General features: G+C 46.1%; 2 protein-coding genes across 8 annotated transcripts in view; one reads left to right on the plus strand and one right to left on the minus strand.

The window, feature by feature from the left end:
• Positions 1-6,546, minus strand: part of opa1 (OPA1 mitochondrial dynamin like GTPase) — a 46,367-nt gene extending 39,821 nt beyond the window's left edge. For all 7 annotated transcript variants that reach the window (XM_007902422.2, XM_007902420.2, XM_042339087.1 and 4 more), the window contains exons 1-2: positions 6,382-6,546; positions 396-714 (exon numbers count right to left, since the gene is read on the minus strand). In XM_007902422.2, the coding sequence (XP_007900613.1) occupies positions 396-714; positions 6,382-6,413 (351 nt within the window). In that variant the 5' untranslated portion in view covers positions 6,414-6,546. The remainder of the gene's footprint in view (positions 1-395; positions 715-6,381) is intronic.
• Positions 6,547-10,661: 4,115 nt separating this feature from the next.
• LOC103184433 (probable cation-transporting ATPase 13A4) overlaps positions 10,662-18,085 on the plus strand; it is a 29,663-nt gene continuing 22,239 nt past the window's right edge. The window contains exons 1-2 of the mRNA XM_007902424.2: positions 10,662-10,763; positions 14,790-14,963. Coding sequence (XP_007900615.2) covers positions 10,701-10,763; positions 14,790-14,963 — 237 coding nt within the window. The 5' untranslated portion in view covers positions 10,662-10,700. The remainder of the gene's footprint in view (positions 10,764-14,789; positions 14,964-18,085) is intronic.

Below are 18,085 nucleotides of genomic sequence, written 5' to 3' on the forward strand. Positions count from 1 at the left end.
GCTGCTTCACCTGCAGCTATTCGGTTTGGGAAATTATTTGAAGTGAATAGAGAAAGAGCAAGGAAACAGCATTAAACCACATAAAGAGCAACCCCATTATCACGCTGATGTTTGGCTCCATAATCTCAGATCGCGCTTTTTAAGGAGGTGTGCAAAACAAATAGCCGACAGTCAGCTCATCAGCTTTTCTCGAGCCGTCAGATCAAAGCCAGTAGACTCAAGACCCCCTCCTGCTGACAGAAATGAAGTGATGAGCACATGCCCAATAAACCACTTCTAAATGGGCTATAAATGTATTAATATACCCTCCTTTCTGCCATGATCCAAATATCATATTAAAGGCAACACGAGAAGCCTCATGACAGCGACTGAAATAGCATGAGGTTGTGACCTACCTTTTTTGCGGTATAACCACCACCTACAGCTGATCCCAACACAAGGTAGCGAATTCTCAGCAGCCGGGTCGCTAATCTAGCTATAACAAAGTTCCTGTAAGGGTAGTATCCGATGTTCGGGGGAAACAGTCTGCTTGTCTTTGCGGGAGGCCTGCTGAGGGTGGAATAAAGCCGTGCTGCGGGGTTCCAGTGAGGCCGGTGAGGATAAGTGCAGGGCGTGTGCAAGTGGTGAATACTTCGGGTCAGCGAATGCAGTCTCTGGGCAGGGAACTTCATTCTAACAGCAGTATTGCCTTGGACTAAATGCTTGCACACCAAGCTGGAACAGAAGAGACAAAAAAAATTATCCATGTTATGCACACTTGCTCGGTGTACCTGTAACGCTGAAACGTGTGAAAACGCAATAAGGCGCTATGTCAAATGCAAGGAATATTCTTTAATAATTATTATCAAAAAACGCTTCACAGGGAATTGCTGTTATGAGTAGTGGCTGTGTTCTTGAAAGCCAAGGTAGCAGTAAAATTCACACAAGGTCTAACAAACAGCCATAAAGTACATGAACAATTTATGTGGAGATCAGTTTGCCAAAACACCAGGAGAAATTCCCTTTTTGCAAATCGTGTCATGGGAATAAATCTTTTAACGTCCACCTGAAAGGGCAAACGGGACTTAGTTTAACGACTCATCCGAAAGGAAAGCTCAAAATCTAGATGTGGGTCTTGAGCCCCAAATCTTCTGCCCAGTAAGGAATGCATATTCCAGTTACTCCAGGAACTGTGACAGGAAAGGGCTGGGGGGATCAAGTATAAGGATTCATGAGGAAGGCAGGTGTAGCGGTGTTTGTGTGCAATTCAGCACTCCAGTGGTTGATGTGTGATCACTGTGGATACACTCACTGCGCACAATGTTGTATAAAGTTGTTAGAATCTTCAATGCTTTCAACCACAAATACCTGTTGAAGTTGAGTTCTTGAGATCATATAAGAGGCGACTGGATAAACATTTGAAGAAACATGTTAAAACAGTCACTGGAAAAAAGCAGGGAATTGGGATTAGAGTAGATAGCTTCAACTGCCTTATTCTCTTTATGTGGAAGTGGTTGAAACTGAAGGTGTTTCCATGTTCAGATACTGACTGAGACCTGCAACCACAATTAGCTTTCATAAATGATGTTAGATACTAGGTTAAGAAAGAGATGGGAGTTTAGTTCATTCAAACATATGGTAACTGCCTTGCCTTTTGAATGACATACTGTATCTTTCTTCAAACGCATCACTACTCCTGATAATAATTCTTGCATTTGATATAGCCCCTTATCACGTCTTCAAGACATCTCAAAACGCTTCACAGAATATACTGTGAAGTGAATTGACTGTATATTTTGAGGGCGAAATGTGACGTGCCAACTATTCTCAGTATCCTATGTAACTACTTTGGCAGAAAAGGAAAACAAACAAAAGACTGGTGCTTTTTTTTTGAAAATTCACATGAGATTTGTTAAGAATTTCCCTTCCTCTTTTTTTCCCTCAGACTGACTCAAAGAAATTGAACTGTTATAGAAGAAAAGAAGTATTTCAGGAAGAAAAACAAATGCTGACATTAATGTTAACGTAATTGTTAAATGCTGGTTTGCAGGTCTTACCTACAGTGACAGTGGTTAATGAAGTGTCCTCATTCCATTTTCCAGGGAAATGGGATATGAAACCATGGAGTAGAGGTAACCATTCCATTTTTATTTTCAATCCAAATGCAAAGCCCAACATACAATAGTAGCCAAACACCCACCCTGCCCCATTTACAGCAACATTACAGTCATAACCACAATGGCCATCTTTCGAGATTTGCCATAAGGAATTGTGAGTTTAATTTACAATATTGATGCTAAAATACAGACAGCTGCTGCTTTGTGATGCAACCAAATTACATCATAAAGCACATGCAGCACAGACTCCCTCATACCGTACTGGAGTGACAAGTCTGGATTATGAGAAAGTGCTGGTGAGGGATGGAAGCCACGATCTTCTGACCCAGAAGCCAAAGCGCTAGCAACTGAGCTGAACGGAAATGTGACTGTTTCAACAAGATGAAACTTTTGAGGCTGCTTCACCAATATCAGTTACACAGGAGAAGTAATACAACAAGAACAACATTTGCAGAGCGCCTTTCATGTCGGGAGGACATCCAAGGCGCTGGACAGTGTACAGCATTTCAGACCCGAGCTGCGGTCAGAGAAGGAGCAGGGAGGGGAAGGGGCGGGGGTGACCGATGGCATGGTCGAAGAGGAGGGTTTTGAGGTGGGACTTGAAGGAGGCTAAGGAAGGGGCGATGTCATTATCAGCATCACTTTGGCCATAATCTTTCTAACAATTAACAATGCCTTGGACGGAGGAGGGGGTCAAAGTATAATGATTGTACATGTGATTTGTATAATGAAGAAGAACTCTGTGGATACATTCATGAGGTTCACAGGTCCCAGAAACCTGCATGAAAGTGACTCTCAAGCCAGACAGGGTATTCTATATATGTGCTGCACTGTGAAATACTTCAAAGATGCAGTATTAAGCAGATTCCCTTTCTGAATAGACACAATGATGACTTTGCCCTTTACATTAGAATTCAGATCATTTCCCTACGTGGTAAAGACACAGCTGGTTTCAAAACAACATTATTAGACAACTTACAATTCTAAAAATATTCCGGCTTACAACACCTTACAAAATACACACTCACTACACTTTACACTTTCCTACGAAGCGCTTTGAGACCTCCTCCCAACGTGAAAGGCATAATATCAAATGTAAGGATTATTATTATTAGATTATTATTATTCATGAGCATTGTGTAGGGAGATAATACGGCACGAGCAACTCATTCACAATGAAGTCATCTTTTTTCCTCTAGACCGATGTCAAGCAATGCAGGAATATAGACAAGAGTTAGATTTTGGCCCAGTACAATTAGAGCCAAAACAATTTTATGAATAAAGCTCAGCTTCCTCGATACCTCACCGCACTTCGTATGCGAATAGTTGGAGTTAATGCAGTTATTTTATTCCAGGGAAATGGCTATTGTAATTAGAAACATAACAGTTGGCCATTCAATCCCTCGAGCCTATTCCGCCATTCTATAAGGTCATAACTGAGTTGTGCCTCAAGTCCAATGACCCGCCCTTGCTCCGTAGTAAAAATATATCTTTAATAATATGTTTGATGTGAATAAATATGTTTTATGCCCTTCACAGTTCTTCAAACTGCATTTCACTCCCAATGAGGCTCAATCACAGGCATATTTCTTCTCATTTATTCCCGTTAATCCTTCCGGTCTTTAGTTTTTTTTCTGAGTTGAGTTGTCAGTAGGGTATATTAAAGAAGCCATTCATTGATTGGAGATTTGAATGATCTTTGTGGGACACTGCTCTGAGTATTTGGCTGCTACATTTCACCCACAAATACAATACAACGTTACATTTGTATAGTGCCTTTCACATCGGGAGTACATCCCAACAAAATACAGTCTTATACACTTTACAAGATATTCTATGAAGTGCTTTAAGACTTTTCAACGACGTGATAAGGTGCTATATCAAATGAAAGGATTATTATTATTATCTTCCTGTTCTTATTCTGAAACACTTCCAAAATCTTTTCTCAGATTGTGGAATCACTGCATTTTGGCCTTGGTTCCGTGGCTGAGTTTCTTCATTAGTGGGTAGGGCAGCATTGCTCTGCAAACCCACTCCATTCAGAATGATACTTTGTGATCAGCCTGATTGCAGTGTGAAATGTCATCTTGACTCAGTTGACAGCATTCTTGCGCCTGGGTCAGAAGGCCATGGTTTCAAGCCCATGTGACTTGGCTTTATAACCTATGCTGACACTCCAGTGCAGTCCTGGGTAAAGAGCTGCATTGTTGGAGGTAACATCTTTAGGATGAGACGTGGCTGTTAAAGATCCCATAACATTATTCACAAGAAAGAACTTCCTCCCAACAATCTTCCAGATAAACTCACCATTCACTTCAATGGCTGGTAGTTAATAATAATAATAATCCTTGCATTTGATATAGCGCTTTTCACGTCGGGAGGACGTCCCAAAGCGCTTCACAGAATACACTGAAAAGTGAATTGACTGTATATTTGTGGGCAAACGCGGCAGCCAATTGCGCACAGCAATGTCCCACAAACAGTCGTAGATTGAAAATGACCAATTTATTATTGTTTTTAGTTTTGGAGGATTATTATTAGGCTCTGTGTGGAGTAAGGAAACTTGCCCAAGGTTTCGCCCTCTGCCTGGAATTGAACTCAGGTCTCTCACTTGCAAAGCGAGTGCTCTAACCACTGAGCCACAGGACTCCACAAGGTTAAGACCTTGCCGTGTGTGAATTGTTTGCCTGCAAATGTACAGCCACTTGAGCTTGCACTGAGCAGGAGAGATGACCGTTGCTCCCTCAGAGCCCATGGAGAAAGGGGGGGGGAGAATCAACCACAATTCCTGATTGCTATGCAGAGACATCTACTGGAGATTTTTGGGGGGTCAGCCGGTGTCTTGACACATGCTGAAACCCATCACCATACTTAAGACTATCCAAACCAAGCTGAGACTTCCATGCATCGCACCTACACGTGGAAATCTCAGAGATAGATTGTTGGAATGGAATGCGCTCTCTCTCTCTGTCTCCCTGGAAGGACGCATCTGGTTTACCTAATTCCAGAGATTATTAGGCAAAGGTTGGCTGGAGCCATGGCTTGGGGACCCCAGAGTGTGTGTTGGGGTAACTGCTGGAGTCTAACCAGCTAAAACCACACAGCTAACCATTGGTAGTCAGACATTAAGTCCTGGATGAGAGCCAACTCTCTACAGTTGAACGTCAACAAGACCAAGGCTTTCCTGATTGGCTCCCATCAGGGCCTCCACATCTTAAGCACCGACTGCATCACCATCTCAGGACGCACACTCCACTTAATAAGCCGGTCCAGAAACTTGGCATCTTGTTTGACCCTCACATCCGTGTCATGTCCCGCTCTGCCTTCCCCCACCTCCGCAACATTGCCCGGCTCTACCACTGTCTCACACCGCAGGCCGCCGAGACCCTCACACACGCTTTCGTTACATCGAGGCTCGACTATGCAAACTCACTGTTGTCGGCTTCCCCAACTCCTCTCTCCACAGGCTGCACATCATCCAGAACTCTGCAGCCCGTGTCCTCTCCCGCACCAGGCTCCGCGATCCTATCACCCCCATCCCCGCCCGACTCCACCGGCTTCCCATCACACAGAGGGTACAGTTCAAGATCCCGGTCCTCACCTTCGAAGCCCTCCATTCTCTTGCTCCCCCCACCTCTCCGACCTCCTAACCCCCTCCATCCTGCTCGCTCCCTCCGCTCAGCGGGCTCCGGGCTGCTTCACACCCCCCGCCTCGCCCGCCCCACTATTGGCGGCACTTCAGCCACTCTGCCCCCACCCTCTGGAACTCCACCCCGCAGTCCCTGCGCCGCGCCCCCTCCCTCGCCACCTTCAAGACCCATCCCAAGACCCTCCTCTTCGATCGTGCCTTCGGACCCCCCCCCCCCGCCTTCTCCCTCCATCCTCCCCGGCACTGACCTCCTCCCCCCCTCCCCCCTCCACAGCTCGGGTCCGTACCACTGACTGTCCAGCGCCTCGGGACGTCCTCCGACACGAAAGGTAATGTAATGTTGTCGTTGATATATATATATATATATATGTGTGTATATATGTGGCACTGTCCGTCCGGCGACCTTTCCGGCTGATGTCCAGCGAGGACCCGCCCGACCCGACCAGGAGCTGAGTGAGAGGAGCCCCCGAGGGGGTGGTGTGTGGTTTGGGGGGGGGTGGGGGGTGGGGGGATGGTGGGGGCTGTGCTCTGGGGGTGTAGAACCCCTCAGTCTAATGTGTGGTCTGGTCTCCGGGTGTTATTTGGGCGGCGATTTTCGAGGCCCCAAAAGCCTCGGTCCCCACCCGCCACTCTTACCAGCAGAAAGCCGGGGCCGCGGCTCGGTACATGGCGCCGCCTCTCCTCTCTCTCTGCTCTGCTCTCTCCGCCGCCCAGTCTCATCGGCAAGGACGGGCCGCCGCCATCACACCCTCCACTTCCTGTCCCGCGCCCCGAGCTGCTCCGGGCTGCCAACTCCTTCCCCCCCCCCCGAGCGCCAGGTCCCGTCACAAAGGTTCCGCCCGAGCTTCTGGGCCCACGTCACCTGATGGACGGGGCGGGTTTCACGCCCAATTGGGCTATTTTCTTTCTTTCTCTCTCCATCTCTCTCTTTGTGTTGCACTCTTCATTTGTTGCCTGGATTAAAAAAGGCTTTGTCCAATTTTTTTTATTCCCCCCCCCACTCCCCCATATTTAAAACCCCCTTTTTTTATGCAAAACTTTTTTTTCCCCCCGTGAAGGGCTTTGAGACATCCTCGCGATGCGAAAGGTGCCACATATCAAACATAGGGCATATTATCCGTATTAATAATCATTATCAATTCTTTATTTATTATTAACAATGATCAGTTATTGACTATTTTATTAACAATGCCAATTATTCATTATTAATCAATTTTATTCATGATAATAATTGTTACCATTAATAGGATTTAAGTATTAGAAGATATCACAATATGTTTTCTGTCTACATAACAATGGCCTCTGCTACTCGGGCGGGACGAAACCTTAGGCAAGTTTCCTTACTCCACACGCCTCTCTTTACCAAGCAGTAAGTAGGAACCCGGGTGTTAGTCGATTGGCGGATCGCTTTTCCGGGAGAATAATCCCTTCCACAAGAAATTTGGTCACTCAATCCATGACTGTTTGTGGGACGCTGGTGTGCGCAATAGGCGCACCCATAAAATATGCAGTCAATCCACTTTCCACCATATTCTGTGAAGCGCTTTGAGACATCTCAAATATGTGATCAGGCTCCGTATCAAATGCAACAATTATTATAATTAGGGAAAAGAAAGCAACCAAACTACGCTTGCAGCAAATGGCAGAGTTTCACAGCGAAGCTCGGAATATCTTTGGCAAAATGGAAGTTACCCTTATCACACAGACACTTTCCAGTTGAGAACATCACGATTTTAACTGCTAAACATTCCCAGGTGATCCAGGGACAGAGTGCTCATTCCATTTCAACAATCTAGCCATGCAATTTCCATGTGTAGGTGGGACGCATGACATTCTCAGTTCGGTTTGGATTTGCTTAAGCACGGTGATGGGTTTCCGCAAGTGTCAGACACCCGGCTGACCAAAAAGAGGTGTGTGTGTGTGTGACCTTGCCACTGCAATGCCAGTAATTGTCTGTGGTGGCAGTCCTGAACAACAGTGGACTTGGACAGACAATGGCTGGTGAGAACTGAAATATGAATTGGGGCAGAATACATTAGAATACATTAGAATATATAGCACAGAAACAGGTCATTCGGCCCAACTGGTCTATACAGGTTTTTATGTTCCACATGAGCCTCTTCCTGCCCTTCCTCAACTAAGCCTTCACGCATAACCTTTGATGTTTAGAATATGATGTTTAACAGATACTTGGTTGGTACTTGGTAAATGGGTTGAAAACATCTTTCAATATTATTATTGATGCAAAAGGCAATTTGAGAACAAATACCAGGAAGCTTTTCTTTACCCGGAGGTTAATTAACAAATGGAAATAACGAATGGATGGTTGAAGCCAGGACATGAGATTGTGATAGGAGGACACATTACATTTCAGCATGACAGGGCAGGTTCTTATCATGGAAGGATGAGATTAAAGAGGCCGAAAGTTCTTCATGGCCACCAATCTTGTGATATACTACAGGATGTTCACAAAGTCCTGTTACCCTCAAGTTTTTTTTCTGCAGTGGAAGAATAATTATAATTGTACGTAGAAGTACCTCATTGTATTCAGTTTAACTGTTTAACTGTATTTAGACTTTCAGAGGATCGGAGTGTGATTGTGTGTGTGTGTGAGCGCTGTCATTTTCATGGTAGATAATGATCCGTCACCATGTTTGATACAAATCTTCTGTAACATGGACGGTTGAAGAGAAAGTTACGGTATCAGACATTGTTACACTCCACACATCTGCAACAGAAAATAAACACTGTAAGAAAAAAAACAGGGACGGTAACAGCCGGACTCTAGCCCCCGCTCCCCACACTGTAATCTGGTCTGTGCAGTGAAGAGAATAAATTTTGTTCATTTTATGTTATGGGGGAGTGGCCAGCAGGTTGGCAGAAATTCTTGCAAAAGAGTGCCAGGATCCACTGCTCCCGGTGAATACTTCTGAAGGATTGATTGTAACTCCAGCTTGTTATTGTTTCCAAGAACATCGACTACAGTTGGTAATCTTTAACTGCCCGGTAAGCAGCCCCTTGTTTTATCGGGTACCACACAAACAGTCTTTAGTTTTATTGAGGAACTAGATTTGGCAACAATTGGAAGTTGCAAGTTAAAAGCTGTACTGCACAATGTTATAAATTCTTCAGCTGCTGAGTGTAAGTATATCTTGCTTGTTCGGATAGCATGCTCTCACGCTGAAATGTAAATGCTCTATCAAACAATTCTCCAGGTCGGCAAATGCAACAGCCACCTGCATCTCACGAATAGGCAAATGGTTCAGTTTATCTGAGGTAAGGAGGGATGGTTGGCCAGGAAAAATCCATTCTCTTTTGGAATAGTGCCACTTGTTCTTTTAATACCTTTTAACAGTCAGGCAGGACTTCAGTTTAACCTCTCATCTAAGAAACAGCACCTCTGACAGTGCTCCTGTAGGGGTAGTTCTGAATAAGGTCAAAGCCCCAACGTAGGGAGCTTGATCCCACAACCTTCTGATCCACAGGCGAGGGTGTCACTAACTGAGCCGGACTTTAACTGCTTAAGTGTCTTCAGCCACTATGCCCCCAAACTCTGGAACTCTCTCCCTCAAATCCCTCCACCTTGTCACCACACTTCCTACCTTCAAATCCCCCCTAAGGACCTTCTAATTCTGCTCACAGTCACCTCCCCCTCCCTCTCTCGTTGGCTCGTTGGCAGACCCCACCTCTGTGAAGCGGTCCCGACATAAATGCAAGTTGTTGTTGTGGTTCTTTGCCCGCCATCTGCTTTCACTGCTATTCGGTTTTGATGGTGATTAGTGTTACTGCTTTATCATTGAGGACGTTTATAATAACACTAATAATAATTCTTGCATTTGATACAGCGCCTTATCACGTCTTCGAGACGTCGCAAAGCACTTCACAGAATATACTGTAAAGTGAATTGATTGTATTTTTTGGGAGGAACATGGCAGCCAATTGCACACAGCAGCGTCCCACAGTCGTGGATTCAAGTGACCATTTTTAAAAAAATGAATGATTACTCCCAGAAAAGTGATCCACCAATTGACTAACAACCAGGTTCTTACTCACTCGCGAGGTAAACAGAGGCGTGTGGAGTAAGGAACTTGCCCAACGTTTCGCCCTGCCAGGAATTGAAGCCAGGAATTGAACCTCTGACAACAATATTACAACCTCCCCTACTCCACCCCAGGCACAGTGATGGAGCCCCAGCCCAGATATCATGAACCCCAGCCCCAATTACTGGGGCCTTTATAAAGTGACCCAGAGAAGAGAGAGAGCGACTGGCTTAGCCAGGTTGACTCATGCAGTTAAATGACATGGAAACAGACCTGCAGTGATGGACACAAGCTCTGCTGGCCCCGTCTCGTCTTCAAATCCCTTCATGCCCTGGCACCTCCCAATCTCTAGGATGTCCTCCCGACATGAAAGACGCTCTATAAATGCAATCTTGTTGTTGTTGCTTACTCTCCAACCCACTACCCGCTGCCTCTGTTTGACTGGCTCCGGCCTCCTGCACATCCCTCGTGCCCTATATTCCATCGTTGGTGGCCGTGCTTTCAGCGCCCCGAAACTCTGGAACACTCTATCCTCATGGCACTCTATCCTCAAGCGCTCTGGGAGGCTACGGCGCTGTATAAATTCAGGTTGTTGTTGTTGCTATTGTCCTGCCAATACCATAACCGAGCAGAACTCTGAACCAGAGGTCATGAGGTCCCGATGATTTAGGAGCCGACTTTTGGCAAGAGCTCACTCCGCAAAGCGCTTTAATTTGCCAGAAGGATTCAGACGCAGCCAGAATGAGAAATTTCCTATGTAAATCAGGTAGGCGTGGGCATGAAGTGCAGCCACTTGAACTGAGAGCCAGTACTGTAACTGTAACTGTAACACACTTATAAAGTCACTGATTACTGATCACGGGCAGAGGAAGCGGGGAGCGAGAGGGGGAACCCAGAGGACGTCAGTTATTGCTGATGGAAGAGACTGTTCTGAAGGGTCACCAAGCTCTCCTTAACCCAGGAGAGGAGAACGAGCAGGTAAAGCGCTCTGGCCAAGTTACTCACTGTACCCGGTCCATGATAGTCGTGCCTCTTGCTGAGTCCCCAAATCCTCTTAAGTTGTTGCTTCGGAAACCCAAAGACCTAAGACTAGGCGAGGAGCCAGTCAGCCGTCTGTCCTCTGAAGGAAACTGCAGCTGCTTGTTTTGCCGTTCAGGGTTTGACAGAGCAACTGCAGCTTTCGGGATCAATCCAGTCTCTTCTGTCCTCGCGCTTGTCATTTCCCGACACACTGTGGTCAAGGAGGGAAAAAGCGAAGGAGAGTATAAATCAGAGTTTTTTTTTGATGATTCGGAATATAAATTAATTGCAGTGCAGTGCTCTGGAAAACTGTGATACTCAAGTCACAAAGGTCAGGAAATGACCAGATTCAGACCCTGCGTTGAGATTGGTGGGTGGTCAGCCTGGCTCAGTGGTTCAGCGATCTCGACTCCGAGTCAAAAGATTGTGGGTTCACGCCCCACCTCGGGACTTTGAATGTACTCCAGCATTGGGGAGGTGAGTGCTGCAGTGTTAAAGGCTTGCGATGCTCCCATGCATTTCACAGGTGATTGGTGTCAAGTGTAGTTGATGCCTGCATGAGGGATGCTAGATACATGCAAATTTTTGTTGTAGTTAGTGACGGTGGGTTTGAAAGTGAAGGCTGCAGCCAATTTGGGCACGGCAAGGGATCCAGCAAAGAGCAATGAAGTGAATGACGAATGTATCTGTCATTCACTTCATTGCTCCATTGGATGTAGAATCCTGTTGCGTATCCTGATTAGAGCACTCGCCAAGCAAGCAAGAGGACATGGGTTCGATTCCCAGTCAGGGTAAAACCTTAGGCAAGTTTCCTTACTCCACACGCCTCAGTTTACTGAGCAGTAAGTAGCAACCTGGTTGTTAGTCGATTGGTGGTTCACTTTCTGGGGCTGATAATCCCTCAAAAAATATAATAATTCAGTCACTCAATCCACAATGCTGCTGTATGCAATTATAAAGTATAAAATATAAATATATTTGCAGTATATTCTGTGAAGCGCTTTGAGCCGTCTTAATGACACAATAAGACGCTATATCAAATGCAAGGATTATTATTATCTGGAGGATGGTTGGTCAGCACACGAGAGAGGAACTCCTTTAGGAGATGTCTCGTCTCAGGCAGCTCAGCAGTGACTTTATACATTTGAGCCCCAATGAATTGGTGACGTGTTGAGCAGCCAGTGGTTGTTACAGCTATTATAGTGAATCATTGACCTGGACAAGGAGCGGGCGATCTAAGGGAGACTCTGGGTAACAGAGATGCAGTTATACATTGAGAGACATTCATTCGTAGCATAATAATAATAATCCTTGCATTTGATATAGCGCCTTATCACATTGTCGTGATGTCTCAAAGCGCTTCAAGAATAGGCTGTAAAGTGAATTGACTTTTAATTTTTTTATATTTATATTTTGATATTTATATTTTTGCTTCACTACCAATTTGAAAGCCCAGCGTCTGTCCAGAATTAAGAGCTCTGACTGAGACTCTACTTTATGTGAAGAGCGTTGTATAAATGAAAGTTGTTGTGGTTGTTGAATTTACCCTGTCCATGGTTCCAATCAAACTGCGGCGGAGTTTCAGATCTACTGCACAGATGCACTAAACTACAATAAACAGAGTTGGAGAAGGGACAGGTAAAAGGGACCGAAAGATTGGTTCTTAAACAGAGCAGCACAGAGAGAATGGGCTGAATGTCCTTCTGCAGTGCTATACATTTCAGTGGTTCTATGCACCACTTTTGTTTAAAGGAAAATGTCTGAGAAAATAAACAGATCAATTATTTACCTAGAAAGACACCACCAGTGGGCATTTCATTACCTAGTCACTGGCTGTCTCCGTGTTCTGATTTGCTTTCTCTGCTCTGTCCTTTAAATTAGTCCAACAAATTCGGATCAAGGACACCAACCAGTTATATTTATTTACCATCTCACAGTCATCTTTTGAACTGCTGACACACAGCACCAGCTGTGTTTACCATCTGCTCAGATCCTGTCTTCAAGACTGCTGGAAAAGAGCAGGGAGCTTCGCCTGGTGTCCTGGCTACCAATCTCCTCACAGATAAAATTGCTCGATAAAACTTTATGGTTGACAGCATATTAGCCTGCAAATACAGTGGCTACATTTGAGGGTAATTACTCGGGACATCTCTGCACAAATTGACTGCTGTGTTCCTGTACAAAACACACAGTGACTACGCTCGCACCCTCCGCCCCACCATCGGAGGTCGCGCTTTCAGCCACTACACCCCAAACTCTGGAACACTCTTTCCTCAGTCCCTTCACCTTGCCCCCTCTCCCCTCTTTCAAGTCGTGCCTGAAAACTTTCCTCCCTGCGGCTCGGAGTCAGGCTCCACCACTGTTAAGCACCCTGAGATGCTACCCTGTGTGGAGGGAGCTGTATAAGTGCACGTTGTTCTTGTTGTTGAGGGGGGAGGGGGGGGGGGGGGAGAGTGGGGGGTGGGGCGGTTTAGTTTGCACATTTGCAAGTTAGAAGATTTGCAAAATCATGGACCAGTTTTGTCAGGACGTAACTGGGTTTTTGTCCTCACCGGATCAGTGACAATATCTTGCTTGTGATAAGAGTGTTTGCTTTCAATCTCCCAGTGGAACACACACTTAGCATTCTGGTGATGTTGAATGGATGAAATGGCTCTTTTCAGATCACTGCACATACCGCAATCGAGCTTTCAATGAGCAATCACTGATATAATGCCAATAACCCTTCCCGTTTGTTCCAGCGCCTTGTGTCATCCAGGCATTGCGAAAGCGCTTTGTGGTACTTTACTGTGGAGTGCAGTGGTGGGGTGGTGTGGGGGGTCCTGGGGTGTGGGGACTTTGGATGGTGGGGGCAACAATTCAATGTTTTATCACCCTAGCATTGCAACCACAGACGGTCATTTGAAGTTTAAATATTTAAGCCTTCGGGCCAAATGATCTTCCAACGTCTTGCAAACAGGGAAGAAGTTGTCACTTGGAGCTAAAGTTCCCCTGTTTTAAAGTGTCCAGAATTTGGCAACTTTTTGCATTCACTCTCATTGATATAATGCTAACAATCTTCCCATTCGATACAGCGCCTTGTCGAGTTGCCCAGACGTCTCGAAAGTGCTTAACAGGATTTTATCGTAGAGTCCAGTGACCATGTCATTTGGAGGGAGACACGATGGCTAATTTGCGTGATCTCTTGCTTATGATAAGAGTGTTTGCTTTCCTTTCAATCTCCCAGTGCAATACACACTTAACTTTATGGTGCTCTTGAATGATGAAATGCCCTTTTTCAGATCACTGCACATAATCCCTGGAGTCCTGTAGCTCAGTGGTTAGAGCACTCGCTTTGCAAGCGAGAGACCTGAGTTCAATTCCAGGCAGAGGGCGAAACCTTGGGCAAGTTTCCTTACTCCACACAGAGCCTAATAATAATCCCTCCAAAACCAAAAATGATAATAAATTGGTAATTTTCAATCTACGACTGTTTGTGGGACATTGCTGTGCGCAATTGGCTGCCGCGTTCGCCCACAAATATACAGTCAATTCACTTTACAGTGTGTTCTGTGAAGCGCTTTGGGACGTCCTCCCGACGTGAAAAGCGCTATATCAAATACAAGGATTACTATTATTATTATAATGCGATCGATGTTATAGCTACTTTCTCAGACCTTTGTGTGGTATATTTTCGTGAATCACTCATCAACCTGTCCTCCCCTTCCTGTGCCATGTCCTCGCCCGCCATCGGCGGTCGCACCTTCAGTCTCTCTGCCCCCATCCTTTGGTACTCCATCCCACAGTCCCTTCGCCTCGCTCCGCTCCCTCCTCTTTGATGGCGCCTTTGGTCACCTTCCTACCCCTACCCTCCCTGTCTTCCACCCCTCTTGATCCTATCCCCCCAGCTCGGATCCAAATCCCTTAATGTCTAGGCCCTTAGGACGTCCTTCTCACATCAAAGGCACTATATAAATGTAATTTGTTGTTGTTGTTCTAACACAGGACATTTTTGGTTACAAGACCAATAGCTGCCGCAGAGCCATGTGCAATGTTGGAGCTGTGCTGACCTGTGGATTTCTGCTGCTCGTGTTTTACTGGAAGCCGGAGTGGGATGTCAGGGCTCAATGTAGCCGGTGCTCTCTGCAAGATGCTGACGTTCTCCTAATTAGGCCAACCGTGAGTGGTCATTTGCTTTTCATTTTGATTTGTCTTCGAAGCACTTCGCGGCCTTGCTCCTTCCTACCTCTGTAACCTGCTGATCCCATAGCGACTTGTCCACTCCCTCCACTCAGCAAACCTACTCCACGTCTCCCGCCTGGCCCACCCCACCTTTGGCAGTAGGACCTTCATCCTTTGGAACTCCATCCCACAGTCCCTTCATCTTGCGCCCTCTCTTGCCTCCTTCAAAACACGTCTCAAGACCCTCCTCTTCGACCGCACATTCTGTGTGAAGGCCAATAAACAACAACAACAACAACATTATATTTGCATAGCGACTTTCACATTGGGAGGATGATCCAAGGTGCTGGACTGACAGAGTTTTGGACCCGAACTGGGGGTCGGGATTGGGGAGAGCATGAGGGAGGCAGGGAGATCAAAAGCACGGTCAAAGAGGAGGGTCTTGAGATGGATATTGAAGAAAGCAAGAGAGGGAGTGAGGCTGAGGGACTGTGGGATGGAGTTCCAGAGGTGGGGGCAGGGTGGTAGAAGGCCCGCCCGCCAATAATGCGGTGAGCGAGGTGAGGAACATGAAGCACACCGGAGGTCACTGAGCGGAGGGAGTGATCAGGATAGTAGAGGGTTAGAAGGTTACAGAGGTAGGGGGGAGCAAGACCATGGAGAGCTTTGAAGGTGAGGATCTTGAACTGTATCCTCTGTTTGATGGGAAGTCAATGGGCTCGGGTGAAGATGGGGGTAATAGGGTCACGGAGCCTGGTCCGGGAGAGGACACGGGCTGCAGAGTTCTGGATGATCTGCAGACTATGGAAGGAGGAGTTGGGGAGGCCGACAAGCAAAGAATTTGCATAGTCAAGCCTTGATGCAATCAAAGCATGTATGAGGGATTTGGCGGTCTGCGGAGTGAGACAGTGGTGGAGCCAGGCAATGTTGTGGAGGTGGGGGAAGGCAGAGCGGGTCATGTCACAGATGTGGAGTAGAAAGAATAGTTGAGAGTCAAACAAGACCCCGAGGTTCTGGACTGACTTAGTAAGGTGGAGGGTGGAACCATAGATGGTGATGCTGTCAGCGCCTGAGGTATGGAGGTGCAGATGGGAGCCAATCTCCAACCTCCATTTCCTCTCCAAGGTCCTGGAATGAGTTGTTGCTTCCCAGCTTCGCTCCTTCCTCTCCCACTACTCCCTTCATGAACGCCTCCAATCAGGTTTCCGAACTGCCCACGGAAATGGATCATTCAGGACACTGCCAATGTCCATGCCAGTGTTTCTACTCCACCCAAGCCTCCACCCCTCCTATTCCCCTCTGTTCCCTTCTCCATTATGTTCGCATCAAGTTTTCTCTTAAACACACTGAGGCTTTTTGTTTCAACCATGGCTTATGGCAGAGAGTCCCACATTTTCACCACCCTCTGCATAAAGAAGTTCATTCCAAACTCCCTTTGAGGTTTGCTACTGGATATCTGATATTGACATAAAGGGATGATCTGATTGAGTTCTTTATGAAGGGATTTGATAGGGTAATTACATAGAAACTATTTCCTCTGGTTCGGGATTCCAGAACAAGGGGATAATCTTACAATTAGAGCTATGCCATTTAGGAGTGAAATTAGGAGGCAGTTTTTCATTCAAAGGGAAGTGAAAATCCAGAACTCTCTCCCCCAAAAAGGCTGTGGATCCATTCACATTTTCAAGACTGAGGTGAATAGATTTTTGTTAGGTCAGAGTATCAAGGGATATGAAGCAAAAGCGGGTAATTGGAGTTGAGGTACAGATCAGCCATGATCGAATAGAATGGCGGAACAGGCTTGAGTGGCTGAAGACCTACTCCTGTTCCTATGTTCCTTTATACAGGTTGTCTCCACTGACTGGGGAGTCTGTAACTACAGGACACAAATATAAGATAGCGACTAAGGGGGACTAAAAAAGATTTTAGGAGGAACTGCTTCATGCAGAGGGTAGAAAGATTGTGGAACTCGCCACTGAAGGGGTGGTTGAATCAGACCATGTTCTGAACATGTAATGAAACACCACAAACTTCACTACAATATGTTCAAAAGGAAAATGAGGTGGTGTTTACGGTAAACAAGGGCTGCAAGATGAATGAATTACAGTGTGTGGACCCAGGACACACCTGTGGTCTGTTCAACGGGGTTGTTAGCAGACACCTGTGAGGGTCACACTAGCTATTTCTCAATCATTTACTGAGCAAAGAACCAGGTGCTGCTAACTGCATCAAAACATACAATCAGATCACCGTCTTAAACTCCCCCCACCTCCCCCCTGCTCAGATGATGAGAGGTTAGACTGAGTTCCCACCTGCCTGTTCAGGTGAACGTTAAAAGACTCCCGTAACGCTGTTCGAAAAGGGAAGGGAGTTTATCGCTCCCGGTGTCCTGCTCGGCCAAATTGTCCATTGACTCCTTTGGTTGTTACCTGAACATTGCTGTGTGCAAATCGATAGCCGATGTGGGGAGTCCTGTAGCTCAGTGGTTAGAGCGCTCGGCTCGCAAGTGAGAGGCCTTGGGTTCGATTCCCAGCAGGGCGAAATGGTGGGAAAGTTTCCTTACTCCGATAGTAATCCCTCAAGGAAAAAAACAGTAATGAATTGGTCACTTCAATCCACGATGGTTTGTGGGACACTGCTGTGCGCAATTGGCTGTCGTGTTTCGCTCACAAATATATGCAGTCAATTCCTTTACAGTATATTCTGTGAAGCGCTTTGAGATGTCTCGAAGACGTGAAAAGCACTACATGGAGTCCTGTAGCTCAGTGGTTAGAGCACTCGCCTTGCAAGCGAGACACCTGGGTTCAATTCCAGGCAGGGCAAAACTTTGGGCAAGTTTCCTTACTCCACACAGACCCCAATAATAATCCCTCCAAAACAAAACAATAAATTGGTCATTTCAATCCACGACTGTTTGTGGGACACTGCTGTGCGCAATTGGCTGCCGCGTTTCGCCCACAAATATACAGTCAATTCACTTTAAAGTATATTCTGTGAAGTGCTTTGAGATGTCTAGAAGACGTGAAAAGTGCTATATCAAATGCAAGGATTATTATTATTACATCAAATGCACAGATTATTATTATCTGTTTGGCTGCCTCAGAGGCGAGAGAACGGCC

Source organism: Callorhinchus milii, unplaced genomic scaffold (assembly GCF_018977255.1).
Source record: "Callorhinchus milii isolate IMCB2004 unplaced genomic scaffold, IMCB_Cmil_1.0 Scaffold11, whole genome shotgun sequence".
In the NCBI taxonomy this organism is placed as follows: domain Eukaryota; kingdom Metazoa; phylum Chordata; class Chondrichthyes; order Chimaeriformes; family Callorhinchidae; genus Callorhinchus; species Callorhinchus milii.